This window comes from Elephantulus edwardii, unplaced genomic scaffold (genome assembly GCF_000299155.1).
Source record: "Elephantulus edwardii isolate Elephantulus edwardi_28Jun2011 unplaced genomic scaffold, EleEdw1.0 scaffold00104, whole genome shotgun sequence".
Lineage (NCBI taxonomy): Eukaryota > Metazoa > Chordata > Mammalia > Macroscelidea > Macroscelididae > Elephantulus > Elephantulus edwardii.
Window position 1 is genome coordinate 10583428 of NW_006399854.1, and position 27861 is coordinate 10611288.

The 27861-nt window shown below is 38.5% G+C and overlaps 1 protein-coding gene across 2 annotated transcripts in view; it reads left to right on the forward strand.

The window, feature by feature from the left end:
• The window catches only part of FUT8 (fucosyltransferase 8 (alpha (1,6) fucosyltransferase)), a 253505-nt gene that overhangs the window by 131338 nt on the left and 94306 nt on the right, over positions 1-27861 (forward strand). For both annotated transcript variants that reach the window (XM_006891810.1, XM_006891811.1), the window contains one exon: positions 15208-15322. In XM_006891810.1, the coding sequence (XP_006891872.1) occupies positions 15208-15322 (115 nt within the window). The remainder of the gene's footprint in view (positions 1-15207; positions 15323-27861) is intronic.

The following is a 27861-nucleotide window of genomic DNA, read 5'->3' on the forward strand; positions in this document are numbered from 1 at the left end:
TGTATTTAAACTTAGTGAATAAATCAGCATTTTTTTAAAAAAAAAAGTACAGAACAGGGGAAAGAACCATCAACCCAGGATCAATGTGACAAGAGCAAATGGCAGGATTTTAGATAGACACCTCAAGGATAGTGAATGCGTGTCACTGGGGAGACAATACAGAGAATGCTATCCATACTGTTGACATGTACATATAGAAGTGATTGAATTGGTGTTTGTTTTGCTGTGTATAATCTTAAGGATAATACAATATTTTAAACCCCCCCAAAAAAACAACAAATAAAATAAAAAATAATGCCTGATTTAAAAAAAAATTTTTTTTAAACTCCTATAAGTTTATTGAAACAATTTTATCATTAATGAATCTACAAATATATGTTAGCTTAAATTTCAAGAAGTACTGAATTATTAGGTCACCTGGTAGGCACCCTCTGAAATTTTTCCTTCAGCTTATAGTGGGCCATACTGCTGACTAATTTGTTCCTTAATGCTTCTCTGCCTTTATCCCACTGCTGATTCTAGATGGACACTGGGCTCCTTTTAACAGAAGCTGTGTGCTTTGCTTATGATGATTGTGTAGGGAAAGGCAAATCTGAAGATTTGAATGGGTTGAGTGGTAAAGAAGAATTTTGATTACTGACTTCTGATGGAATGTTTAATTAATTACAGTTGCGTGTAGCTTAAAATTCACTGGAACAGTATCATAACCACAGATGAGTAATCATATGTGCTGGGGCACCCCTGTAAAGGCAGACTTTTTTCTTTAGGTTGAAACCCCACTTCTGCCCTGCTGCTCTACACTACCTTAGTCACCTAGTTTGTGATGTTGAGACCCAGGCCCAGATTCTCAGCCCCAGTACACATTGGCTTCTTCAACTCAGTGTTTCTAATTCCTATGGTTTACCTGGTAAAGGTCTTGTAGGATACCACTGGAAATATGTGCATACTGGCTACCATAGCCAGGCCTCAGGCACATGTGGGTCCCCTTGGCTGATACTGTTCCCTCTGCGGGTAAATTCTTATATTCAAACAGTCCTTGCCTACAGCTGGCTTACCTGAGAAGGGACTGGGACTAGGCAGAGCACCGGAGGCATCTGCAATGTAAAGTGTCCAGACCACCTCATACACAATAGCCCCAGTGCATTATAACCAAGAGGGTCCACCACTCCCCTGCCCCCCAGTTCTCCACCCCCCTCCCCTACCCACACACTGTGGACATAGCTATTCTCACAACCTTCTTCTCAGACTATACTGTGGATGTTAAATAATGCATACTTGTCCTTGAGAATTTAATGAAAATAATCCCTTAAAGAATTTATTTCTGAATCTAACTTGACATGTATATTAGATGGACCTCTGAAAGCCTGTAAATCAGTGTTAACTTTTTGTTATTTGAATTTTAAGTGTATTTTAATTTCTGCCATTGCTGTATGCTGTTATATTTCGTTCAGTCAGAACCAACTCATAGGTGACCCTCTAGCAGGTTTTCAAAAGCTATAAATTACATGGAAGTAGAGTGCCCATTTTTCTCCCAAGGAACAGCTGGTAGATTCAAACTGCTTACCTTTGGGTTGGCAGTGCAACTCCTTAACACTAGACCAGAGTTCCATGTAATATATGTTAAATTGTGCTGTTTGTCTATAAAGAAAAGAGGAACCCTAAGGAACACTGATCTCTCTAGGAACACTGATCCTCTTTCCACGGACCCTATTTCTAAAGTAATTTTATTGTGGCATAATTTACACGTAATAAAATAATAAAATTTTTTATATATATGCTTGAAATTTTTTGCAAATAATCAGTTTTGTAGCCATCATTAATATGATATAGAAAATGGCTATTTTCCAATAAAAATCCTTAATGCTCCCTTTAGTCTGCACCTTTGCCGATTTCCAGTCCTTAGAAATTGTTGATCTCTTTCTGTCCTGCCAAGAGAACAGCTTTCATAAGAGTTCATTGCTTCTTGTGTTGTAATTAGGCTTTTGTCCTTGATACTTTGTAGTTTTTTGTTGACAGGATCTCTGGATTTCTCTACCCCATAAAGCTAAGCACTTAATATTGCTGTGATGTTTGTAGTCTCATTGATTCTGTAGGTCGGAGTAGAGGCCCATAGGTTTTTAGTTGAATTCTTTATGGAGGTTGGCTGTCACTTCTTCTGTACAACAGCTGGTGAATTACAACAGGAGACCTCTCAGTTTGCAGCTGAATGCTTACCCATTGTACCAGTGGGGCTCCTTATTCTAAATACGAGACATTAAAAATGTTGAAGCCAGATAAATGTAGGATTTAGGATTCAGCTCACCTAAGACTTGTAGGAAGATCCTATTTTCCTGATTAGTTTATTACCTTGAATTTAGTAATTAATAGGGCCTACTCCCTGCTAATCCACTTCTGTAAGTGTTGTGATTGTTAGGTGCTGTGAAGTTGGTTTTGATGCCTAGAGACTTGGTGTAAAACAGAACCAAACACTACCCAGTTCTGCACCCTTTTTACAGTTGTTGGTTTGTTAGAGCCCATCATTGCAGCCACTGTATCAGTCAGTCTTATTCACAGTCTTTCCTCTTTTCCTTTGATCCTTTACTTCTTTAGAGACCGATTTTCCATGATAATACATCTAAAGAACATTAGGAATTAAGTCTCACACTACTCAACGTGTAAAGAAGTGACTGCACTTCTTTCTTTCTTTGGATTCAGAAAGCACTTTTTTTCCCTTTTCTTTTTTTCTTTTAAATAGCATTCAGTTTATTACAGATATTTAGTATTGGCTTCCCATATTTCCCCCCTTTTGTTTTTATCATAATTATGTTATCATCTAGATGAGCATGCACTTCTTTTAAAACAGAACTGTTCGTTTTTCTAACAGTCCTTGCTGTGTTCAGTATTCTTCACTAACACTATCATTCAAAGGCATCAGTTCATGTAAGATCATGAAAAAGAACATGGCATGGGTTAAAAGCACCTTAGTCTCCAAAGTGATATCTTCTTAACATTTTAAAGTGATCTTTTTAACAGATTTTCCTAGTACAATATGCCATTTAATTTCTTGACTGCTGTTTCTTTGGGCATTATGTATTCAAATAAAATGAAATTCTTGAACACTTTGTTTTATTTTTTTTCCCTCCATGCTTATTGGTCCAGTTGTGAGAGGGTTTATTTTCTTTATGTTGAGGTATAATGTATACTGAAGGATGTAGTCTTTGATCTTCATCATCAAGTGCTTCAAGCTGTTTCAAGTCCTCTTTACGTTCAACAAGAACTCTTAAAGATCTCAGCCTAGGACACCCTGTGGGACAGCTGTTCTCTGTCAGAATCAACGAGATGGTACAGAAGAACAGTACCCTCCTGCCACCACATTTACATTATGCTAGTCAGTCTGCAATACTCTGGCTTCTGATGATTTTAGAGGCTTTTCAAACAAGAATAGTTGATGACGTAGTAGACAAATGTTATGTGCTGTCAAGTTGGAGCCAACTCATACCTGATCCTCCAGTGGGTTTTCAGAGAATGAATTACTTATCTTCAGAGATTGAATTGCTTATCTTTCTCCCATATTTTAGAACAGCTGGTAGATTTGAACCACATGCTTTTTGGTTGGTAGTGGAGCTCCTTACCGCTAGGCCACCACAACTTCCTAATGAGTGTGAATATTATTCTTAGGTGGCATTGAGTTGACTACAATTTAAAGTGACCCTATGAGCAACAGATCTGAATCTCACAGTATCCACACCATCCTCCTTTTTTTTAGTTATGTTGTTATTTATTTTTTTGGGCTGTTGAGTCAGAACCAGCTCATCGGTGATCCTCCATGTCGTGCTCTAATGTCAGTGCTTCAGATACAGCACTATAGATTTGGATATGACACATCTTCAAAGATTCTTGTATAAATTCTTGTCTTCTCATTATTTTCATTTGACCCAGAGATAAAGTTAATAAATGTTGCTTTGGTTCCTGCTGTCATCTTTAGTTGCTACACACCAGTCTATGAAACAGTTACTGGAGTTGCTGCTTTCTGCTTTTATATTATTGCAGTTATTAAACTTCAGGCTGCAGAATTTTCCGACAGTTTATAAACTTTTCTCAATTAAATTGGCTGTTGAAAAATAATTGGGCAAAACATCAACTCCATCTCTCCTTCCTGCTCTTCATGATCTCATTGGTAACGTATAAAGCCACTCTGCTATGGCTGAACTCATACGTGCTCCCTAAAAGGCAAATTATGCTTGTACATAACAATTCTGATGGAATTTTGATGCCTTTCAAAAAAGATTGTTGGAGATTATATAACAAAGCAAGAGCATTAATTTAGATAAGATGGATGGTTGTTGTTGTTATGTGCCGTCGAGTCGTTTGCAACTCATAGCGACCCTATGTACAACAGCCCTAAACCCTGCTCTATCCTGTGCCAGTTGCATTGCCTCCGACACATCCATCCAATTACTCCAGTCATTGAATCAATCCACCTCACAGAGGGTCTTCGCCTCCTGTGCTGTCCCTCCACGCTAACAAGCATGATGTCCCTCTCCAAGGACCTGTCTCTCCTTACAACATGTCCAAAGTATGTCAGACGAAGCCCCAGAATCCTTGCCTCCAAGGAGTAGCCTGGTTTAACACTATCCAGGATGAATCTGTTTGTTTTCTTGGCAGTCCATGGTATATTTAATACTCTTCTCCAGCACCACAGCTCAAAGCTCATCAATTCTCCTTCTATCTTCCCTAATCATTCATTGTCCAACTCTCTGATGCCTAACAAGTGATTGCAAAGACCATGGCCTGTATCAGGCGCACCTTAGTCTCCAGAGAGACACCGTTGCTCTTGAGTACTTTAGAGAGGTCCCTAACAGCAGAGTTTCCCATCGCAATATGGTTTTTGATTTCTTGGCTGCTGGTGCCAAGAGTGTTGGCCGTGGAGCTGAGCCGACTAAAGCTGTGAACAATCTCAATCTCTTCGCCATCCATCCTGATGCTACCAATTGGTCCAGTGGTGAGAATCTTTGTCTTCTTGACATTGAGCCTCAGGCTGCAGTCCTTGACCCTTCGCAGCAAGTGCATGAGGTCCTCCTCAGTTTCAGCAAGCAGGGTTGTGACATCTGCATAACGCAAATTGTTAATAGATCTTCCACCAATCCTGACGCCACACTTCTCCTTATAGAGCCCAGCCTCCCGGATAATCTTCTCTGCATACAGGTTGAAAAGGTATGGAGATAGGACACATCCCTGGCGTACACCCTTCCCAATTTTTAACCATGTGGTGTTACCCTGCTCTGTTCTGATGACTGCTTGGTCCAAGTATAGGTTTCGCATTAGCACGATTAAATGTTCTGGGATTCCCATTCTTCTCAGAGTCAGGCACAATTTGTTATGGTCCACGCAATCAAATGCCTTTGCATAATCAATGAAACAGACATTCTTCTGGTATTTCCTGCTTTCAGCTAAGATCCATCTAACATGAGCTACAATATCCCTAGTACCACAACCCCTTCTAAACCTAGCCTGGACTTCTGGCAGTTCTCTGTTGATGTGCTTTTCCAGTCATTTTTGGATAATCTTCAGTAGAATCTTGCTTGCATGTGAAATCAGTGATATTGTTCTGTAGTTTCCACACTCTGCTGGGTCACCCTTCTTTGGAATGGGAACAAATATAGATCTCTTCCAGTCAGTTGGCCAAATGGTTGTTCTCCAGATTTCTTGGCACAACGTGGTGAGCACATCCAGGGGAGCATCTGTTAGCTGAAATATGTCAATTGGTTTATCACCTATTCCTTGGGCCTTATTTTTTGCTATTTCCTTCAAAGCAGCTTGAACTTCTTCCTTCATCACCATAGGCTCTTGCTCATATGTTGTTTCATTAAATTCTTCTGTGTCTGCTAGTTCCTTTTGATACAAAGACTCAGTATATTCTTTCCATCTTCTTTTAATACTTCCTGGATCATTTAATATTCTGCCTAAAGCATCCTTGATTATAGCAAGTCTAGGTTAGAATTTGTTCTTCAGTTCCTTGAGCTTAAGAAATGCTGAACGAGTTCGGCCCTTTTGATTTTCTGGCTCTAGCTCCTCGCACATTTCATTGTAATATTTTGCTTTGTCATTCCGAGCTGCCTTTTGGAATCTTCTGTTCAGCTCTTTAGTATCTTGAATTCTTCCTTGTGCTTTGGCTTCTCTATGCTCCAATGCAATCTTCAGAGTTTCTTATGACATCCATCTTGGTTTTTTCTTACTCTTGATTATAGGAGATTGATGAAAATTGCTGTTTGTAGCATCGTAGATTATTCAATATGTTTTTTTCTAGCATTGTCATTGTAACTTTCACTACATGACTCTGTAAGACCATGCAACTATGAAATGAGGATTAAATATCTTCCTAATATCTAAATAAAGTAAAGAATTCCTTTTAGGTTGTTGTTGTTGTTAGGTGCTGTCCAGTTGAGTACAACTCTTAGCGATCCTTTGAACAACAGATCTGAAACCTATCCTTTCTTGTGCCGTCCTCACACTGCATCAGACACTAGATCCCATTGCAGCAGTCACTGTGTCAGACATTTGGGCAAAGGTCTTCCTGTCTTTTGCTGACCCTCCACCTTTCCAAGCCCATTGTCCCTCTCCAAGGACTAGCCTCTCCTCGTACGTGCCCAAAGTATGTGAGATGAAGCTTTATCATCTTTGCCTTGGGAGCACTCTGGGTGCACTTTCTCCAAGACATACTTACTCTTTCTTAAGTCCTTTTAGGTATAAACATGCAAAGAAGATTTATAGAATGTTGGTGTAGGGTTTGATCAGTTTTACTGTCCTGCCAGGCTTAAACAGAGAAGAACCAGAAATTGTAGAGTGTCATTAGGGCCTGAGATTGCTGCATGAACTAAAGGAACAGTAACACTGAAGAGATACTATAAGACATCAGAGAGACACGAGGAAAGGTGTCTGTGGCAGCAGAAACAGACATTGTTGTAAGACAGTGGGCTTCCTACCCACAGAGTCAGAGCCAGGAACTTTTGGACCTGCACTTAGTAGAAGAATGAAGATGCTCCTGGAACATAATGAGTAGAAAGTTAAAGGAGCTTTGTAACGTTTGAGCAGAATCAAGGCGAAGACCAAGAGATCAAATGCCAGAGAGTAAGAAGTTTGCTTTGGCAGAGCAAAAGAGCTTTGTAACACTTGCCTGATCAAAGCAGAGGCTGCACTGGAGGGCTGAGATCATAGAGGGACCTGCCTGGGAATATGCCTGTAAAGAGTCTTTCCTGACCAAGGACTTTGTTCTGAATGTTCCTGAATTTGAATTGTAGTCTGTTACTTCCCCAATAAGTCTCCTAATTGTGAGTGTTGTCTGTGAGCTCTGCATGGCTGTTGCAAAGAAGTAATGAATATTGTAGTTGGGATAGTTGGTGTTAGACTTTATAGGATCTGGAGCATGGAGACAGGGGAGAAAACATTATTGGAATTATATTTGCACTGTTGATGCTGAGATAGTGATGGGATTTCTCTTTTCTTCTCGTGAAGTTAATGGAGGTCAGATTCCACTGCCCCATGCCAGCATGGTTTTTACGCTGAGTTTAGCTATTGTATCCTGATGGCATGGAAGGTAAACCCTCTTGATAGCCATAAATTGATATTTCCATTCTGGAAAAATTACCTTTTTGAACCTTCAAATATTTTGTTAATTGTATTTTATTTCACACACACATGCATGAAAGGAAGGAAAGAAGGCAGATCTTAGTTTTTGCGATATGATTTGATTGAGATTTGTCTTAAACTATAATATGCATCCTCTTTCTCCAATTTTAAATTTCTTTAGAGAAAATTATGTTTATTTTATATGATTATTTCTACCATGAAGTTTAGGTTTTATTTTTAAGTGGTGCTACAATATTCTGTCTTGGTAGAGGCATTTTCATATAAGGTTACACTTACTCAGTTATCATTTAGAGTCTATTACTCAAAAATCTCAAACTCATTGCCATCGCGTTGCTGACTCTACATTGAATTTGTGAAGCTGTACGTCAAATGAAAGGGAATCAACCATTTTTCTTTTTAGGAGCCACTATTAGATTTGAACCACTGAAGAGGTTTGATATTTGGATTAGCAGCACACGTTCTCTATGAACTCAAAACCAAGCCATAAGTCTTCATCATTTGTAAGAACTTTCCCCCTCTAAAATAAACTTTGCATTGGAAAGAGACTCCAGATGAAGTTCTAGTATCCCAGATTTTGGTTTTCTCTGCCTACCCACTGCAAATCCTCTTGGTTGTTGTTTCCAAGTTGATGAATTATTTTTGACATTAAAAAGAATAATTTATTGTTGTTTTGTGCTATCAAGTTGCTTGTGACCCATAGCAACCCTATGTGCAACAGCTGTGAACCCTGCTCTATTCTGAGCCAATCTTACCATCTCTGACACACCTTCCTCCATGATTCCAGTCACTGAGTCAATCCATTTTATCAAGGGTCTTCCTCTCTTGCACTGTTCTTCCACCCTCCCAAACAGTGTCCCTTTGCAAGGACTGGTCCCTCCTTGCAACATGCCCAAAGTATGTGAGATGAAGCTTCAGAATCCTTGCCTCCAAGGACTAGCCAGGCACTGTGATAAAGATTTGTTATTTGTTTTCTTATATAATACCGTAATTTTATCATGTACTAATTATTGCTTCCTGTTTCATAAGTAAATTTATACTCTTAACCAACTACTGTTTTGTCAGCTTCAACTTTTGGTTTCGTTGTTCTTCATGGTGCTTTTAAAGAATATTGTATTTTGGTTCACTATGTCCAACAGTTTTCTTGCTGGCTCTTTAGTCTTTTCAAAGTATACTATCATATTTTCTGCATGTAGAGATAGTTTTACCTCTTCTCAGCCAATTTAGATGCCTCTTATTTTTTTCTCTTGCCTTCCTACTTTTGCTAAGACTTCCAGTCTGATACTGAATAGGAGTGTAGCATCCTTGCCTACTTCCTGTTCTCAAGAAAAATGCATTTAATCTCTCTTCATTTAGAACAGTGTTGCCTCTTAGATTTGCATATACTGCTTGCTGCCCTACTAAACTTTGCCACTGCTTCTGGGGTGAGATGGCATCTCATTGTGGTTTTGATTTGCATCTTCTTGCCAGTGGTTTTAAGCATTTCTTCAGATGTCATATAATTATTGTAGACCATGAAACCAGTAATACATAGAGGCAAAATTAAGACATAATTTTGTGCCTTATGCACAAATTTATTTTTTAACTGGCTCAGAATTTGTGATAATTCATACTCTACTCTCCCTACAGTGATATCTGGTAGATCAAAAATTAGAAACCTGAGCTTTAGACTCACAGTGCTTGAGTGTGAATTCCTACTCTGCTTTCCTCTTGTGACCTTGAGCAAATTATTTAACCTTTCCTTCTTAAGTTCCTTATAAGGAGGAGCCATTGTGGCACAGTGGCTAAAATGATTGCCTGCTAACCTAAAGGTCAGTTGTTCAAATTCACCAGCTACTCTATAGGAGAAAGACGTGGCATTTTGCTTCCATAAAGATTATAGTTTTAAATTTTCACCCAAATAACAATAAGAAACTGGGAAAATCATTACAAATTTGGAAAACCTGTAGATCAATTCTGCTCTGTCTTATAGGGTTCGATAAGTTGGAATCAACTCTCAAGCAGTAGGTTTGGTGATTTGGATATTGTAAAGTAGTTGTGGAGAGTAAATGAAATGATGTACAGCACCTGACATAGGTATCTGGTAATAGGAAAAGTTCAATGCCTGTTCATTATTGTTCTCATTATTTGATACTGTAATTCCATTTCTTAGATTTATAGAACCTAGTCAGTGCTAGAGGTTACTACTAATTTATAGATCCAATAATTCTACATTATAAATATATACTATCTAATAATTTTCCATTATAGATACAATAATTTTAATTAATAATTTACAGTCACTACTAATTTATAGAACACCTACCTAATGCTTGGGGTTTCAGTTACTTCTGGAGTTTTAGGTCATTTCTGGAGGTGTATGTATGAAATATTTTCTACACACACACACACACACACACTTTTCTGACAAATAGAAACAATTTTCCACCTTATAATTTTCCCAAACAAATATCACATTCTAAGATTGCCTTCACCGAAGAACAGGGCATACAATGGGGAATGTAGGGATGGTCACAGTGCTCAGTCTAGTTAACAGTTACTCCCTAGCCTTTGTCTGCCACCAAATTGGATTTAATAAAGGTAAAAAATACCATCATTTTCTCCTTATCGAAAAGTCTCAAAGATTTTTCTTTTGCTATTCTTTCATTCATTTATCCATTCAAATAGATTTAGCAGATATTTTCTCCATGAACTACACTGTTCTAAGTGCTGTTAGAAAAGCAGATAAAAAAAAATCTACTCTTATAGAACTTAAATTATAGTCAGAGGAGACTTAAATAAATAAATAAGTGATATTTGTATATTATAAGGTAATAAAAAAATATATCTAGAAAGGCACAAACAGCCAGGTGATGGTCGTAGTGGAGTAGTGATGGATTTTGAAGTGAGATCTGGAAAAGCCACATGGAATAGATGATATTTGAGCAAAGATTTGAAGGACGTTTTAGAAAATACCTGCGAAAGGAGGATTTCATATGCGGGATGTGCAAATATAAAGGCTACAGAGTATGAGTATGCCTGGCATGATGTGACCAGTGCAATAGAGATGCAAGTTAGACAATAATTAGAGATGAGATCAAGCAGTTACTAATCTACTGCCATCGAGTCAATTCCAACTCATGGTCACCCTCAGTCAATTTCAAATGCACAGAATCTTAAAGGGTGCAGACTTTCCCATCTTCTGTTGTGGAGCAGCTGATGGAGTCAAACACCCCAATATAATACTGGACCGTAATTTGAGCCCTGGTGGTTGTGGTGGTTGTTGTTTTTATGTGCCGTTGAGTCGTTTGCAACTGATAGCGCCCCTATGTACAACAGCCCTAAACCGTGCTCTATCCTGTGCCGATCTCATTGCCTCTGACACAACCATCCCGATTACCCAAGTCACTGAATCAATCCACCTCACAGAGGGTCTTCCCTTCCTGCACTGTACTTTGGACATGTTGTAAGGAGAGACAGGTCTTTGGAGAGGGACATCATGCTGGGTAGAGTAGAGGTGGTTGTGGTAGTTTTGTTATATAACTTCGTATCTGAACTGACTGAAAACCTCTTGTGGGTTTTCAGAGGTAGTGAATTGTACAGGAGGTGATTACCCATATTTCTCCCATGAAGCAGCTGATGTTTTGGAACTGCATCAATTTCTGGGACCTTATTTTTTGCCACCTCCTTCAGAGCAACCTGCCCTTTCTCCTTCATCATATGCCTCTTGATCATATGTTGTTTCTTGAAATTCTTCTATGTCAGCCAATTCTTTTTGCTACAGTGACTCCTTTGCTGCCCCTTCCATCTTTTAATGTGTCCTGAATCATTCAATATTCTGCTCATAGCATCCTTAAGTATTGTAACTTGCAGCTTGAATTTGTTCAATTTGTTTACAAATTGCTTGGGAAAATCTGTCAAGGACCTCTCCAGAGTATTAAGGAGCAACAATATCAGTCTAGATCCTAAGGTGTGCCTGATCCAGGCCATTATCTTTGCAATTACTTGCTGTACATTAGAGAACTTGACAGTGACTAATGATGACAGAAGAAGAACTGATGCCTTTGAATTGTGGTGCTGGAGAAGAGTTTTGAACATACGATGGGGTGCCAAGAAAACAAAAAGCCTGTCTTGGAGAGGGTGAAACCAAGTTTCTCCTTATAGGCTAGGATTTTGATGATCTATCTCACATATTTTGGGCATGTGGCCAAGAGGGACCATCCTTGGAGGAGGACCTCATGCTTGGAAGGGAGGGACAGTGTGGAGGGACAGTGAGAGGAAGACCCCAGATGAGATGGTTTGATACAGTAACTGGGGCAGTCGGCTTAGGTGTGTCAGTGACAGTAAGGCTGGATCAGGACAAGACAGGCTTCAGAACTGTTGTATATAGGGTCGTTATGAGTCACAGGTGACTCAACAGCACATAACAACAACAACAACAGCTACTACTACTTTTGGATTGGCAGGATAATTCCTTTTCACTAAGCCACCAGATTGTGTTGTTGTGTACTGTTTAGTCAGAACTGACCTATAGGTGGCGCTCCTGTGAGTTTTCATGGGTTGTAAATCACATTGTTGTTGTTGTTATGTGCCGCCGAGTTGCTTGTGACTCATAGCGACCCTATGTACAACAGCCCTAAACACTGCTCTGTCCTGTGCCAATCGCACTGTCTCTGACACTCCCATCCCGATTACCCCAGTCACTGAATCAATCCACCTCATAGAGGGCCTTCCCCTCCTGTGCTGTCCTTCCACACTCCCAAGCATAATGTCCTTCACCAAGGACTGCTCTCTCCTTATGACATGTCCAAAGTATGTTAGATGGAGAGAGCCTCAGAATCCTTGAGATTATCCATCTTTCTCCAATGGAGCAGCTGGTGGATTTGAACTTTAGATCACAACAAGCTATGGCTGACTCTGAGAAGAATGGCAATCCCAGAACATTTGATTGTGCTAATGTGAAACCTATACTTGGACCAAGAGGCAGTCGTCAGAACAGAGCAAGGAAACACTGCATGGTTCAAACTTGGGAAGGGTGTGTGTCAGGGACATGTCCTGTCTCCATACCTTTTCAACCTGTATGCAGAACAGATTATCTGGGAGGCTGGGCTCTATGAGGAGAAGTGTGGCATTAGGATTGGTGGAAGAATCATCCACAACCTGCGTTATGCAGATGACACAACCCTGCTTGCTAAAACTGAGGAGGACCTGAAACACTTGATGCAGAAAGTCACAGACTGAAGTCTTCAATATGGATTGAAGCGCAACATCAAGAAAACAAAGATTCTCACCACTGGGCCAATTGGCAGCATCAGTATGGATGATGAAGAGATAGAGATAGCAGTTTTCATTTACTTGGTTCCACAGTCAACACTCTTGGTAACAGCAGCCAGGAAATCAGGAGACGAATTACATTGGGAAAGTCAGCTGTGAGGGACTCCTCAAGAGTACTGAAGATCAATGATGTCAGGCTGGAGATTAAGGTGTGCCTGATCCAGGCTATAGTTTTTGCAGTTACGTGCTATGCATCAGAGAGCTGGACAATGAAGAGGGATGATAGAGAATTGATGCCTTTGAGCTCTGGTGCTGGAGAAGAGTATTGAATATACCGTGGACTGCTAGGAGAACAAACAGGTTTGTCCTGGAGACGGTGAAGCCAGAATGCTCCTTGGAGTCAAGGATTCTGAAGCTTTGTCTGACATACTTTGGGCGTGTTGCAAGGAGGGACTGGTCCTTGGAGGGGGACATCATGTTTGGGAGAGTGGAGGGGCGGCTCAGGAGAGGAAGACCTTCGATGAGATGGTTCGATTCTGTAAGTGGAGTGGTGGGAATGAGTGTGTTTGAGATGGTGAGGTTGGCACAGCAAAGAACGGTGTTTAGGGCTCTTGTACGTAGGGTCACTATGAGTTGCAAGCAACTCGATGGCACATAAGAACAGCAACAACTGTATTGGCAGCATCTTTGAGTTGTGATGTTGGAGAAGAGTGCTGATTATCTCATAGCCTGGCAATAGGACAAGCAGATATATCTTGGGAAAAGTACAGCCAGAATGCTCTTTTGAAGCAAAGATGGTGAAGCTTCATCTCTCATACCTTGAACACGTGGCTAGGAGAGACTGTTATTCATTGGAAACAGCCATCATGCTTGGAAAGATGGAGGGTCAGCATGGTGACTGCAGCATGAGGTTTAAGTGTGTCCTAGATGATGATGATGGCACAGGGTAGGACAAGGTTGAGGCTGTGAGTCGTACTAGACTCACTCGATGGTACCTAACAGCAAGCCACCCGATGTGATGTAGCACAGAGTTGCTAATGAAAAGTGTGCATATCTCCAGTGGTCCAAATGCACCAGTGGCTCTCAGGGAGAAGAATGAATAGTCCCTTTAAGGTTTATTGCTTCAGAAAACTGATGGAGGATTGGCATAAGTCACAACAGACTTGATGGCAGTTAGTGTTTTGCGGGTCACATTAGTAAGTAACTTTGACTTTAAATCTGCGTAAGATCAATAGACAGTTCATTTGTTAGGAGCAGCATGATGTATCTGATGTTTTCACAGTATCACGCTCCTAGTTTCGAATAGATAGTAGAGGTGGGCAAGAGTGGATGCAGAGAAGCCTATTCAGAGATTATTGGAGCAAGTAAGAGATTATGGTGGCTCAGATGCCATATGGATTACGCATATATTTGCTAACAGATTGAGCATGGGGGAAGGAGAAGGCTGTTGTATCGTGGAAGAGATCTTACTTTTTAAAAAAAGTTTTCATTGGTAAACACAAGTCATAGCTTTTATTTAATTCAATATCAATAAAGCCATCTGTGCCAGCCTTAAATTTCCCTTCCTAGTTTACTGGGGATTTTAGTTTACTCTGCAGGAAATCTAACATGTTAGAATTAAAATTACTGTTCTTATTCAGCGTGAGAAAGTATTTTAACAATCAGTTTATTAGTTTAGAAGAGAGATTGTTAAATTATGGCCCCTAGGTCAAATCTGACTCTGCCTATTTTTGTAATAAAGGCTTACCGGGAAACAGTCACATTCATTCATTTGCATATTATCTGTGATGCCTTTCTTGCTACTAAGGCAGCTGGAAGCCCACAAAGCCTAAAATACTTATTATCATTCCCTTTACAGAGAATGTTTACTGACCCCTGTTTTAAACTGTTGCTTAAGAGTTGTGTCAAAATTTTCCTCTGCTCTTTTCTGAAAGAGAGTAATTAAATATGAAGAAGAACTTAAGAGGGGACATGAAATAATACTAGAATCAATAAAGAAACTATATACAATTACTTTCATCAACTTCTTTCTTGTTCTTTTGTTAATCCACCTATTTGTTTTCTCTGGGTGTCCACTTCCTGATTTCTATTGTGTTTTATCTGTGTTTTAAAAACAAATGCAACTGACTGGCCTGGGTGGAGGTGGGCATTTATGAGGATTGAATGGTAGAGACCATTTTTTAAATCTTACCTTCTTGATAGAAAAGAGGTATAGTAGTATCAGTGTGATCATTGATCTTTGTAAATAATTTGGCTGTCTTTTCAAAATCCTGGGTGGTCCTGTGATGCAGTGCAAATAAGTGGGCCTTCCAATGTTGTTTGACTTTTCAGGTCTATTATGACGGATCTGTACTACCTCAGTCAAACAGATGGAGCAGGTGATTGGCGGGAAAAAGAGGCCAAAGATCTGACAGAGCTGGTCCAGAGGAGAATAACGTATCTTCAGGTAAGGTGGTTAGATTAAGGAAAGAACTTGAGTGAAAAGAAGGAAGATGATTCCTTTTTAATCTACTAACTTTGCCTTAGTGCTCAGGCCGTTCGTTCATAGGGTTGCTATGAGTCGTCTATGACTCGACGGCATCAAACAACAACAACTTTGCCTTAAAAATCTTAACTCACCATTTCATACATTATTTGGACAGATAATCTGTTTAGGTTTTGAGTGGAATACAAAGATGGAATAAAAACAAAGTGCCTGCCCTAAATAGAAAGTGCTGTATTTTATGTGAGAGATGACATGGATGAAAGAGTTATTTTAAAAAAAAAAAAGAAAGGAAAATTAGAGGTTGTTTCATGGCAGGACTATTACTTGACCTGAATGGTAAAAGGTAGCTAGGTTTTTTTTCAAAAATGGAAAAGAGTTTTTTGCTTTATGTGAGCAGTGGCCCATAGCTAGGAAACAGCAATAGAAAAAGAAAACCTGTTACTATCCAGTTGTGAGGATCCTCTAACACAAAGCAGAAATGTCTCACAGGGTTTCTAAGGTTATCATGCCAGGAGCAGACTACCACACTTTCAGGTTTGTAGCTGAGTTCCTTTGGAAAAGAGAAGTACATGAACTCATAGAACATGATGTAGTTCATTTTATCTCCAGTTTTAGTTATGTGAAAGGATTTACAGCAAATAAAATGGAAATGGAAATGTTATTAGTTACCTATCCTATTTTTACAATAATGGTCTTATGCAGTATTTGTCCTTCTGAAACTGAGTTAGTTCACTCAGCATAGTGCTCTCCAGTCTCTCCCACAGTAGGTAGTAATTTTCAAAATCATTGCTCCTGGATGCAAGTGTTTAATTGCGTGAATGCACAACAGTTTCTCAATCCATTCAGTTGTGGTTGGACATCTGGACTGTTTCCATGTTCTTGTGATGGTGAATAATACAGCTATGGACATTGGTGTACAAATCTTAGTTTGTGTCTCAGTTCTAATTTCCTTGCGGTATATTCCTAGTAGTGAAATAAGTGGGTCATACGGAGTTTCTATGTCCAGCTTTTTGAGGAAACTTCAAACTTCTTTCCTGAGTGGTTGTACCATTTTATAGTCCCACCAACAAAGTATGAGAGTTTCTATCTCACCACATCCTCTCCACCATTAATTGCTTGCTTCCCTGATAAACTTTGCCACTGCTACTGGGGTGAGATGGTATCTCATTGTGGTTTTGATCTGCATCTTTCTTATTGCCAGTGATGGTGTACATTTTTTTAAAAAACAAAATGAGGTTCAGTAACTTGCTTTTGTACATTTTGAGATCCATGTTTTCTTATACTTAAAAAAGAAAAAAAAATAGAAAATCAAGCCTTTAAAGAGATCATTAAAAAACCGATCTTGGCATACTGTTTTGGTCTCATGCTCCCATGGCCATTCATTAGAGGTGTCTGCAGAATGGGAAACATTTAACTTCCTATGGTGAAGAGGTAATTATCTTCTATCTACTAAATCCTCATTCAGTGATCTATAAACAGCTGGTGGTGCAGAACTAAAATCCTCATTTCAAATGGAAAAAATTGTGGTCTTTATCTTCCATTTCCAAATATTCATTAAATTTACACTTAAGAAAAAGTTCTGTTTCAACTATGATCTGATCATCATTAGGCTTCTTAGTTCTTTTACATATTAGCGAAAGTTACCATTTCACTTGCATATTTTATCTGGAGCTATAAACATTGCTGTTTCACAAATTCTTACTTGAATGCTTTTTAATTTTTCCATCAAAAGAAAAACTAATCATGAATATTGAAAAGAACAGAGAACACTCTAATAGGGAAAATGCATTTTTTTAAAAAGCTGTATTTTAATGTATTCTTGATCTGTTTTTCCTATAGATTAAAAAGTCTTTAAAGTCTGGGACTATAGCATTATTTGTTAAGGTAAAATAGCTCAAACATTTAGTCTTCCTACCCTCTGGATAGAAATAAAATTTCTGTACCCCCATCCTTTTGACTCTGATGGCCTACTTGCTCTGCTAACCCAGAGGCACATGGTTCGAATGCACCAGCTGCTCCTTGGGGGAAAGAGGAGCAGCCTCATCTCATGAAATTGCTGCCTCTGAAAACTTACTGCAGGGTAAAAAAAAACTTACTGAAATCTCACTGTGTGTTGGTTTTGACTCAGTGGTACCCAACAACAACAACCCTCTCCTATCAAAATAAGACATATATTTGAAATAAATATTTTCTCTGATAGTGGAATTTTTAATCTAAGTGCATCTTTAGGTGCAACAACTTAAAAAAAAAAATTAACACTGGTTTAACTAGATAGATTAGTTTGTCCACTCTAAAAAGTGCTACTTCTATAAATAATTTGTCTAGTTACAAATTTTAAAGCATTCATATCTATTAAAGTTTCTATAAACATTATATTAAGTGACATATTACTGTAAAAAGACGGTGTAAGAAGCTTAGACTTGGGAAAAAAAGCATAGAAAATAAGTATGGGGGAAAAGTGTAGGATATTAGTAAATAACCCTTAAAAGTAAATGTAAAAGAAAAATTTTGACTGTTTATACTCATACTCAAAATAAAATCAAACAATATCATTTCTGTCACAATGCAAGTAAAGTCTTGCTTGAGATTATTAAAAAACCTTAGCACATTTTCAACAGGGAACTGCCAGAAATTCAAGCTGCATTCAGAAGAGGCTGTGGCATAAGAGTCATTGTTAATGTCAGATGAATTTGTTTCATAATTTTTGTATTGTGAATTTAACAAAAGTTTACAGAAAAGTTGAATCTTCATTCATTCATTCATTGATTCATTGTTGCATAATTTCCTTCCTACCCTTCCCTTTCCCGTCCCCTAGTCAACTTTGCTATGATCTCTTATTCTGAACTGTTGTCATACAAATGCCTAATCACATATCCCTTTCAAACAGTGTCAGATGACTATTGATTATAAGCAGAGAATAGCAGAAAATTCTTTACTTATGTTTTATTGATTATGTGAAGGCATTTGACTTTGTGGATCATAACAAATAAGGGTACCATTGAGAAGAATATGAAATCCCAGAACACTTATTTCTGCTCATGTGAAACCTCTACATAGATGAAGAAGAAGTTGCTAGAGGAGAACAAGAGAACAGTGCAGAGTTTAAAATCAAGAAATGTATGGAACAACGATACATAACAGGATATAACCTTGTTCAGTCTGTATGTTGAGCAATTCAAGATGCTAGAATTTATAAAGAAAGATTATTGCATCAGGATTGGAGGAAGGCTCACCAACAACCAGTGTTACACAAATGCCACAACCCTGCAAGCAGAAAGTGAATAAGACTTGAAGTGTTTACTGCAGAAGATCAGGCATTACAGCTTCCAATATGGGTTACCCCTCAAACATCAAGAAAACAAAAATCCTCACCATTGAACCCATAGGCATCATCCAGATAGATGGATAAAGGATTGAAGTTGTCAGCGATTCATTTTACTTAGATCCACAATCAGTACTCATTGTGCCAGTGGCAAGAAATCAGAAAATGTATTGCATTGGGGAAATACATCAAGGACCTCTCCAAAGGTCTAAAAAAGCAGCAATGTCACTTGAAAGACTAAAGTGCATCCAATCAATACATGGTATTTTCAGTTGCTTTCTATGCATCTGAAACTTCCACAGTGAATAAAGAAGATTGCAGAAGAAGTGATGCCTTTGAATTGTGATGCTAAAGCAGAGTATTTTATTGTCGTGCCATCAAGTTGGAACCTATGCATAGCTGAGCTCTGGCAGGTTTTTAGAGGCAGTAAATTGCACAGAAAGAGAGTATACCTTTTTCTCCTGTAGAGCAGCTGACAGATTTGTATTCCATGCCTTTACGATTGCAGTGTAGCTTCTTACCACTAGGCCATGTTGGTGCTAAAAGAACATCTATCTTCAGGGAAGTACAACCAGAGTGCTCTGTAAAGACAAGGTGGTGAAACTTCATCTGAATTACTTTGGGGATAGTCTCAGGAGGAACCAGTCCTTGGAGAGAGACATTATCTCTCCAAGAAAAATTGAATGGTCAGAGAAAGAGAGGAAGCCCCTCAACTAGATGGTTCGACATAGCCTTGAGCATGACAGATTGTGAGGATGGTGCACAGTTTAGATCTGTTGTTTGTAGGGTCTTTATGAGTTACAGTTTATGTGCCAACACCTAACCACGGCACTGCTGAGATTTTCACAAGGTGTTTCTTGTTTAGACCATCAGCCAGTTCAGTGCAACAATACGAAGTAGTGTAGTGAATTCTAACCCAAAGAATTCCACAGGCAAAAGAAAGCCATTCTCCTCTCTTGCTATTTATAGCTTCAGACACCCACTGAAGGATTAGCTCTTATTTGGTTCCCACTTGCCAATAATGAGTTTATGTTTTGACTTGAGAAAATTAATAGGAAAATATACATTGGAAGCAAATGTTTTAAATTATTAAGCCTATTTTGCAGATTTAATTTAATTAAATATCTTATTTTTTTCTGCTTAGTTTTATAATTTTGTTTCAGTGATTGGTTTCTGGATCAGTGATTAGGTAGTTAAAAACATATTGGTTCCACTAGATTCTTCTGAGTACTGAAAAATTTATTAGCAGTTCTTATTTTTGTCAGTAATTTATTAAACCCTGTTTGGCTCAGCATGTAATATAAGATCCAGTTTAAATTAAACAGTTGGATGAAGGTCTTGTATTAATATATAACAAGTTTAATGTTTTTATATCAGCTTGTCTATCATTCTCTAATTCTTTGAACTGAGCAGATACTATATCGCTCTTGAGAGTTCTGCTTACCCTATAGTCACATAGCACAGTTATGACAAAGATGTTTGGTCTCAATTTTAGATTTCTACTTAGTTAAACTATAACTTGCTTTCATTTGGAAAGGTCAGTTTTAACTGGATTATGTCAGAAAGGATGCTGGAAAATAAAAAGTATACTTTTCACAGGAGCAACTTAATCAAGTAGGCATTCATTTTAGATTCATTTTATCCAGAGAGTTTAAGTCCCTTTGGCATGATATTCAATGACTAAATGGATTCAAAGACCTTAATAATCTGATCGAGGGTAACTTTACTTGTTCGTTATTTGTTTAAGGGTATTTGAAGAATATGAAGGGTGATTACTTGAGTCACACCTTTTTTAATCAAGATACATTACACCATAACCCATCTTCCTGACATAATAGACAATCCATCCCAAGATTGACCCGTAACGGTAGGCTAGGGTGTAAGGCTCAGAAGGACTATATCAAGTAATTCACCGCACCACAGTGGTATTCCTGCCTTCTGTGCTGAACACCTGGGTTTGATTTCCAGCCAATGCATTTCTTGCACAGCCACCACTTGTCTGTCTCTGGAAACTTGTATGCTGCTTTGCAGATTTTCAGACTAAGACAAACCAGGAGGAAAGGCCCAACAATCTACCATAAATGGATGAATAACCTACAGACAGAAGATGCTCACAACTGACAATATAAAACAAACAAAATCAAAGCAAAAACCCAACACTAAATAGAAAACAAAGGAATTATAAATGTCAATGATTTCATGCTACTTGCATCATCAGTCAGTGCCCTGCAAGAGCACTGAAGAAATCAAATGATGTGTTGCATTAGGAAAATCTCCATAAAAGACTTCTTGAAGATGAAAAAAAAAGGGGGGGGGAAGACGTTGCATTAGTGACTGAGGTGTGCCTACCACAAAAGATATATTTTCATTCTCCTTTTATTTTTTTTAATATCGTTTTCATTTTATTTTCAGATCAGCTTTTTTCTTCAGTCTTTAAGGAATTAAATCCTTACATGGGCTTTGGTGGAGGTCATGGGGTATCACTTGTAGGTCTGAATCTGGGTGGAGGTGCTCTGTCCTTCTGGGCTTCACGACAATGGTTCCTCAGCACCTTGCTGAGAATGGCACAAGTCACACAATAGTGCAGTTTCACATAGAGCTTTGAAAGCATATATGCATCAAAGACACTCACTTCTGAAATATCCCTGATGGAAGCTGCCTCTACTGCATTTTGAATTATGAACTTTTTAATTGCCTTGTCTTTGGGGTGGCCTTGGCCTTTTTGACACGATTGTTGTTTCTTTGTCATCTTGGAAGCAAGGGCCTGAGAGAGCTTAGTCTCCTTGTGTGCATGCGATAAAAGAAGACTGAAGAGTTGATGCTGCTGATGTAGTAGTGTCCACTAAGAATGTTGAACATACCATGAACTGTCAGCAGAAGGAACACGTCTCTCTTGGAGAAAGTACAGGTAGAATGTTCTTTAGAAGCAAGGATGGCAAAATTTCATGTAGCTTGTCCTGAACCTCATCAGAAGGGATCACATCAAAGGATCACAGAAGGGAGAAAAACATCGTGTTTGGTAAAGTAGAAGGTCAACATTAAAGGAGGCAATAGATGGAAGGCCCCAGAGGCCTCACACATAGGGGCAACTGTGAAGATGTCATAGGTCCTAACAATGTTTCCTTTCTGTTATACACAAAGCCTCTCTAAGCTGGAACTGACTCAGGGACATCTAACTCCAAAAATAACATCATGATTCTAAATCTAACTTCTTGAGGGACCACTAGATTGTTTTCCATGGGACCCATATCATTTTACATTCCTGCCAGCAATGGTTAAGGCTTTCAGTTTGTCCAGAGCCTTACTAATATTTGTTACTTTCTCTCCCCCCTCCCTTTTAACCATTCTAGTTGAGTGAAGTGGAATCTGAGTGTAGTTATGATTTACAATTTACTTGTGGGTGAACATCTGTAACATTATTTTTCAATAATAGTTAAAACATTGTCTGTTGTTTCAATGTATGTTAGAAACAATTTACAAAGAAGCTACTGACACAGATTATCATTGTAAACCAACAGTGACATGTATATGTGTTTTCGAAGTATTTTCTCCCAATCTATAAAATGTCTCCTCACTTTGTTATTATTCTAGATATTAAAGCTTTAAAAAGTCATGGATATGAGTCTCTAAAGTAATAAAACTAAGCTTTAACAATATGTGCAGCGACAGTGCAAGTATATATATTTCGATCCTAGAAAATGTATATAACTGTTCTGACTGATTAAGTACATTGGTGGTGATTGTTGTTAACTACTAATTAATTGACCTCTGACTCATTGCAACTCCATGCAGAACAGAACAAAATTCTCTCCCATCCCGTGTAATTGGTAAGGGATTGAAACTGTGTGATTGACAGGGTTTACACTGATTTTTTTCCAGAGTAAATCACCAGCTATTCTTCCTAGTTTGGAAATTCTGCTAAAACCTGTTCAACATCACAGAAGTATGCAGATCTCCACTGACAGCCCAGTGGTGACTGCCCAGAAGGTACCCCAAAAGGAGATGCATTGCTTTTGAGATGATTCCCTCTCATGACAACATCTCTTGGTTTCCAAGGCTGTGTATCTTTGAGGGGAGACCTCCCATCTTTCTCTTGTGTAATGACTTTAGATTCTAACTCCCAAACTCTCAGTTAGCATCCACAGACACATGGACAGTACACCACCAGGGCTCCTAAAGTATAATGTCTATGATGTGAATAGCTCATATCAGTTCAGGAATATATCTGTGGGAAGCACTAATTTCTTTTTTCTCTATAAACAGTTGAAGCTTTCAGAATCATTACATTGATGTTATTCTAGGCTCAAGGTTAAGTCTGGTTGTTTTGAACAAAGCTGATAAAACAAACAGTCAATGTCTAAAGGCCCATTAAGTCCTTTAGGTAGACAAAAGGACAGAGATCTTTCCTTTTCTTCTGATACATTGAGAATGGAGAGTGAGTGTATGGTAGGCATTATTCAGAGTAGCTCTATGACGCAGGTGTTGATCTTCTCAACATTCAGAGGGTATATTGAGTCTCAGAAAGGTTTGCTTCAAGGGTCTAATAAATAACAAAGGACAATAAAGAGCCTTAATTTCAAGGCTGTGGATTCTCCATTCAAAAGTAGTGTTAGGGCTTAATTTGGATTTTGGTGCATTTTTAAGTGATAGAATGACTATAAGATTCAGGATTGCTTTTAATACCAGTAAAATTACTTCTTCATCTTTATCTGCCTTCCATGGTAACATGGAAACATTGCAGCAACTTTAAAGGGGTTACATTTTTCCTGCCACTAGTTAACCCTAGCAAGATCCTCAGTAAGATAGATTGACACAGTGACTGTAACAGTGCGCTCAGGTATATCAGACATGATAGGGTGGCACAGGATAGGGCAGAGTCTATCCTTTGTCCATAGGGTCACTATGAGTCATAGTCAACTCAGCGGCACCTAATAACAAGATGTTATTAGGATAAGAGAGTTGTACTACCAACCGAAAGGTAGGCAATTCGGGTCCACCAGCTTCTCCTTGGAAGAAAGTTGGGTCTTTTCCCCTTGTGTTACTTTATAGCTTTGGAACCCGAAAGAGGGGTCACTATAAGTTGGAACTGACTTGACAGCCGTAACTATGAGTTAAATAGGTCAAAAGATGAAATGTGAGGTCAACTTGTATTCATGGTTTCGATTTCTTAAGTTGCTTTCTTTTTTCCTCATCAGTAGAAATTGATTATCACTTGTTATTGGGAAAATTAATCTAAATTCACACACACACACACACACACACACACACACACAGAGAGAGAGAGAGAGAGGAGAGAGAGAGAGAGACAGACAGACAAGAGCAAAAGGTACAGGTTATGGGAATGTCTGGAATAGTTGAGAGAAAAGAGGAAATGAAGCACTTAATGACTTGACTATCTATTCAAATGGAGTCAGCGTCAACCTGGTTTTTCCATACTGAATGTTCCTTTTTCTGCTGCAACTTTCTGGCTATTAGAGCTCCTTGTGATAGAATGACAATGGCCAAATATAACATTAGAAAGTTACTATAAAGAAGAAAAGCATCAACTGCTGCAAAGTACGCCTTTCCTACTGAAGAGAGTTCATTTTCTTTGTCAGTTTGGCTTGGCAATGATTCCGAGTGGTTTGGCAGACACTGAAATGGGTTTTAGAGGCAGTAAATCACATGGGATAGAGCAGAGTTCAGAGCACGGGATCGCTGTGAGTTGTAGTCCACTTGACAGCCCCTAACAATGACAACCACCACCACCTTTGGATTGCCAGTATAATTCCTAACCATTAGAAAAGTAAGACTTTCTTACCCTGTTAACTAGTTACAAGAACAATGTAATCCTTTACAGTTTCTGCAGCAAAGTCTCATGTTACCAGTGATAGCCAGATGCGGAAGAGGATGTGGCTTTATTGATGCCTTCTTTTAAATAAATAAATTAAAAAAATGTATAACATTTTCTCCTACTCTCTAAGAATGAACAAGCTTAAAGAAAAGTGATCACTAATATATAAACCTTATGGAAAGAGTATGTTTAAAATCATTATCAATATCTTAAGTCATAGTAATGCTCATGAGAAGTGATTTTCTTTCTTTGGATTATAAGCAGTTTAATGGTAATGATACGAAAATGTAGAATGGTATGGATACTAAGCATATGAAAGCTCAGATAATCAGAGATATGGGTACAAAGCTTATATTTTTTTTTGTTTTCAGAGAAGAAAAGCTAGATATACTCTGACCTGTTCATTACATTTATGATATATCTTTTCCATCTAGATGGTGATAAATGATTATTATTTTCCCTATCCAGTGTTCTATTTTGTACCATACGTAATAGAGATATCATAGAGGGCTTACAAATTCATTTATGGACTCAGTAAATGTGAAGCAAGATTTTTAGCAGTTCAGACATCAGGATAACAGCCAGTGAGAATACAAAGTATTCTTCTATTTGTTGAGAACCTAAACCTGTATGGCTTACTACTGGTTAAACTTGCAGAAGTTGGAACAAAGCAAAATAAAAAACAGGAAAAAAAACAGCTTCTTTCATCAGACAGCATGTAGCCTTACTAACCTTGTTTGGTGTTCCTTTTCCTTTATGTCACTCTGATTTTTACAATTTTTATTGACATTGACAGAGAATCAGCAAACTACCAGCTTCAGATCAAATCCAACCCACTTGTTGCTACTATTTTAGAATTATGATTAAACATTCATCAACACAACTACCACATTTACAATTCAACAGCCTACTGACCTTTAGAAATAAAATTCTATTGGAACATAACCATGTCTATATCTAAAATGACAGCCTCAAGTATGAGTAACACTTCAGCATAAAAACTCAACTCACTGCTTGTTATTTTGGACCCGACTTATACCTGAGCCTCTCTAGTGAGATTTCAGAGGCTGTGAACCATGCAGTAGGAGACTGCCCATCTTTCTCCCACAGAGTGGTGGATTTGAACTGCTTATCTTTGAGTTGGTGGAGCAACCCTTCACCCGCTTGACCACTAGAGAAGAAGCCAAAAATCTTCAAACCCTTAATGAAAATCCCATTTAAACTGATTGGCTGATCATCTTGAATCACAGGATGGAAGGTCATTGTAATTCATTGCATTGCTTCACACTCTTGAAGCCAGTCCAGTGTCTCTTTTTTGAAATAAAAATTTTTTTGCATAAACATTTTTATGTACCTTTCAAAATCCAACACTTTTGTATGCATGCATGTACCACTGTTTTGTCCATCAAGTTGAATCATATCAGAGAATATCTAGAATTGTTGAAAGAATTCTAGTTAACATTCTGACTTTAGCATTTCCTGAGACTTTGGAAATTCCTCTTGTACAGAATCTCCCTTATATTGGTGGATTTTTATTTGTTTGTTTGTTCATTGAGATGTTTACTTGTTTTATTTTTTATTTGAATTCTCTTTCCTTGAAGTTGTCTGAGTAGTTGGATATGCTGTGTTTGGAAGGATCAAAACTAATGGAAAAAACAGTACCTTGAAGATACAGGTTACATCAGATACTGAGGAACTGCTATAATGTGTCATCTAGGGGACTTACTGTGTTTAAGGATGTAAGCCTTGGGTAGATATCTGTTTGACTTTGCAACTAAATGATGTATTGTCCTGTTCTAGATGAAGGACGTAAAGCTGAACCCTAAGGAAAAACTTTCAGATGTAAACTTTCAGTCCATCTTGGATTTGAAGCCTACATCTAGCTGCTTGGAGTATCTTTTTAAGCTAGGGTTCTTTTTGCTAAGTAACTATAATGTTTTGTTTTTACAAATAAAATGTAGTACTGTATGGTTAAGATTAAAATTGTTGGAAAAGTCAGTTTGCTACTTTAAAAGGAACTTATTTTCAGCAAATGTCTCTGGAAACACAAAGTGATTAGTTTGCCAACAGAGGGACAGCATTATAGATGTGGGTTAAATATGCATTAAAGGTTTAGGGATATATTAACCTTCAAATAATTTTAGGCTTCTGTTTCCAGATAAGATATATAGGCTATTTTCTTTGCAAAATACAACAGCAACCAAAAAAAAAATTACATGCATAATTTGCAAACCAATTGACAGAAGGCTGAAAGGTGGAGCAGATATGCTGGAATGGCTCTGGACCTCAGGACTCAAGTCATAGTAATGCAGTGCATTTCCTGTGGCTTTGCTTTTATTGTTGGTTGGCTGATTCTTCAACTAAGATATATGTATATGTGTGAGTATAGTGAGGTTGCTGTGTTGTGGTTATGTGCCATCGAGTTACCTGTGACCCATAGCCACCCTATGTACAGCAACTCTGAATTCTGCCCTGTCCTGAGCCAGTCTCATTGACTCTAACACACCTACCCCCATTACCACAGTTACTGTATCAATCCATCTCATACAGGCTCTTCCTCTCCTACACTGTCCTTCAACTCTTCCGAGCATGATGTCCTTCTTCAAGGACTGGTCTCTCCTGGACATGTGCCCAAAGTATGTGAAATGGAGCTTCAAAATCCTACCTCCAAGGAGAAACGTGGTTTCAGCCTCTCCAAGACAGACCTATTTGTTTTCTTGGTAGTCCATAGTATGTAGAGTCATATCATTTTCAGCACCAACTGACACAATGGAAAGACAGAAAGAAAAGAAAAATCCACCTTTTTTAATCTTACCAGCCCTACTCCAAGCAAACACTATGGAAAAAATTGCCCCATAAGCACTGCAGCTAAGGATATTGGGAATAGGGCGCTGTCCACCACACATGTCCTGCAATAATGAGGACATCTGTCTCTTTTTCACTGGCATTGCAGCCATGGCAACAGTAGATGGAGCTTTCCCATTGTGGTGAAGACTTCCGTACTCACCAGGTGATTCGGCTATTAAGACTTTGGACGAGTCCTGTCTATTGTTGCTGTATTGCAGTATAAAATAATGCAATGTTTTTGCTTTTCCTCCAATCAAGAAAGTGAGAGAAAGATAACAGAGAGTAAGAAGCTAGAGGTTGTTGTTGTTATGTGCCATCCAGTCACTTGCGACTCATAGCGACCCTATGTACAATAGCCCTAAACTCTGCTCTGTCCTGTGCCAATTGCACTGTCTCTGACACTCTCATCCCAATTATCCCAGTCACTGAATCAATCCACCTCATAGAGGGCCTTGCCCTCCTGCACCGTCCCTCCACCCTCCCAAGCATGATGTCCTT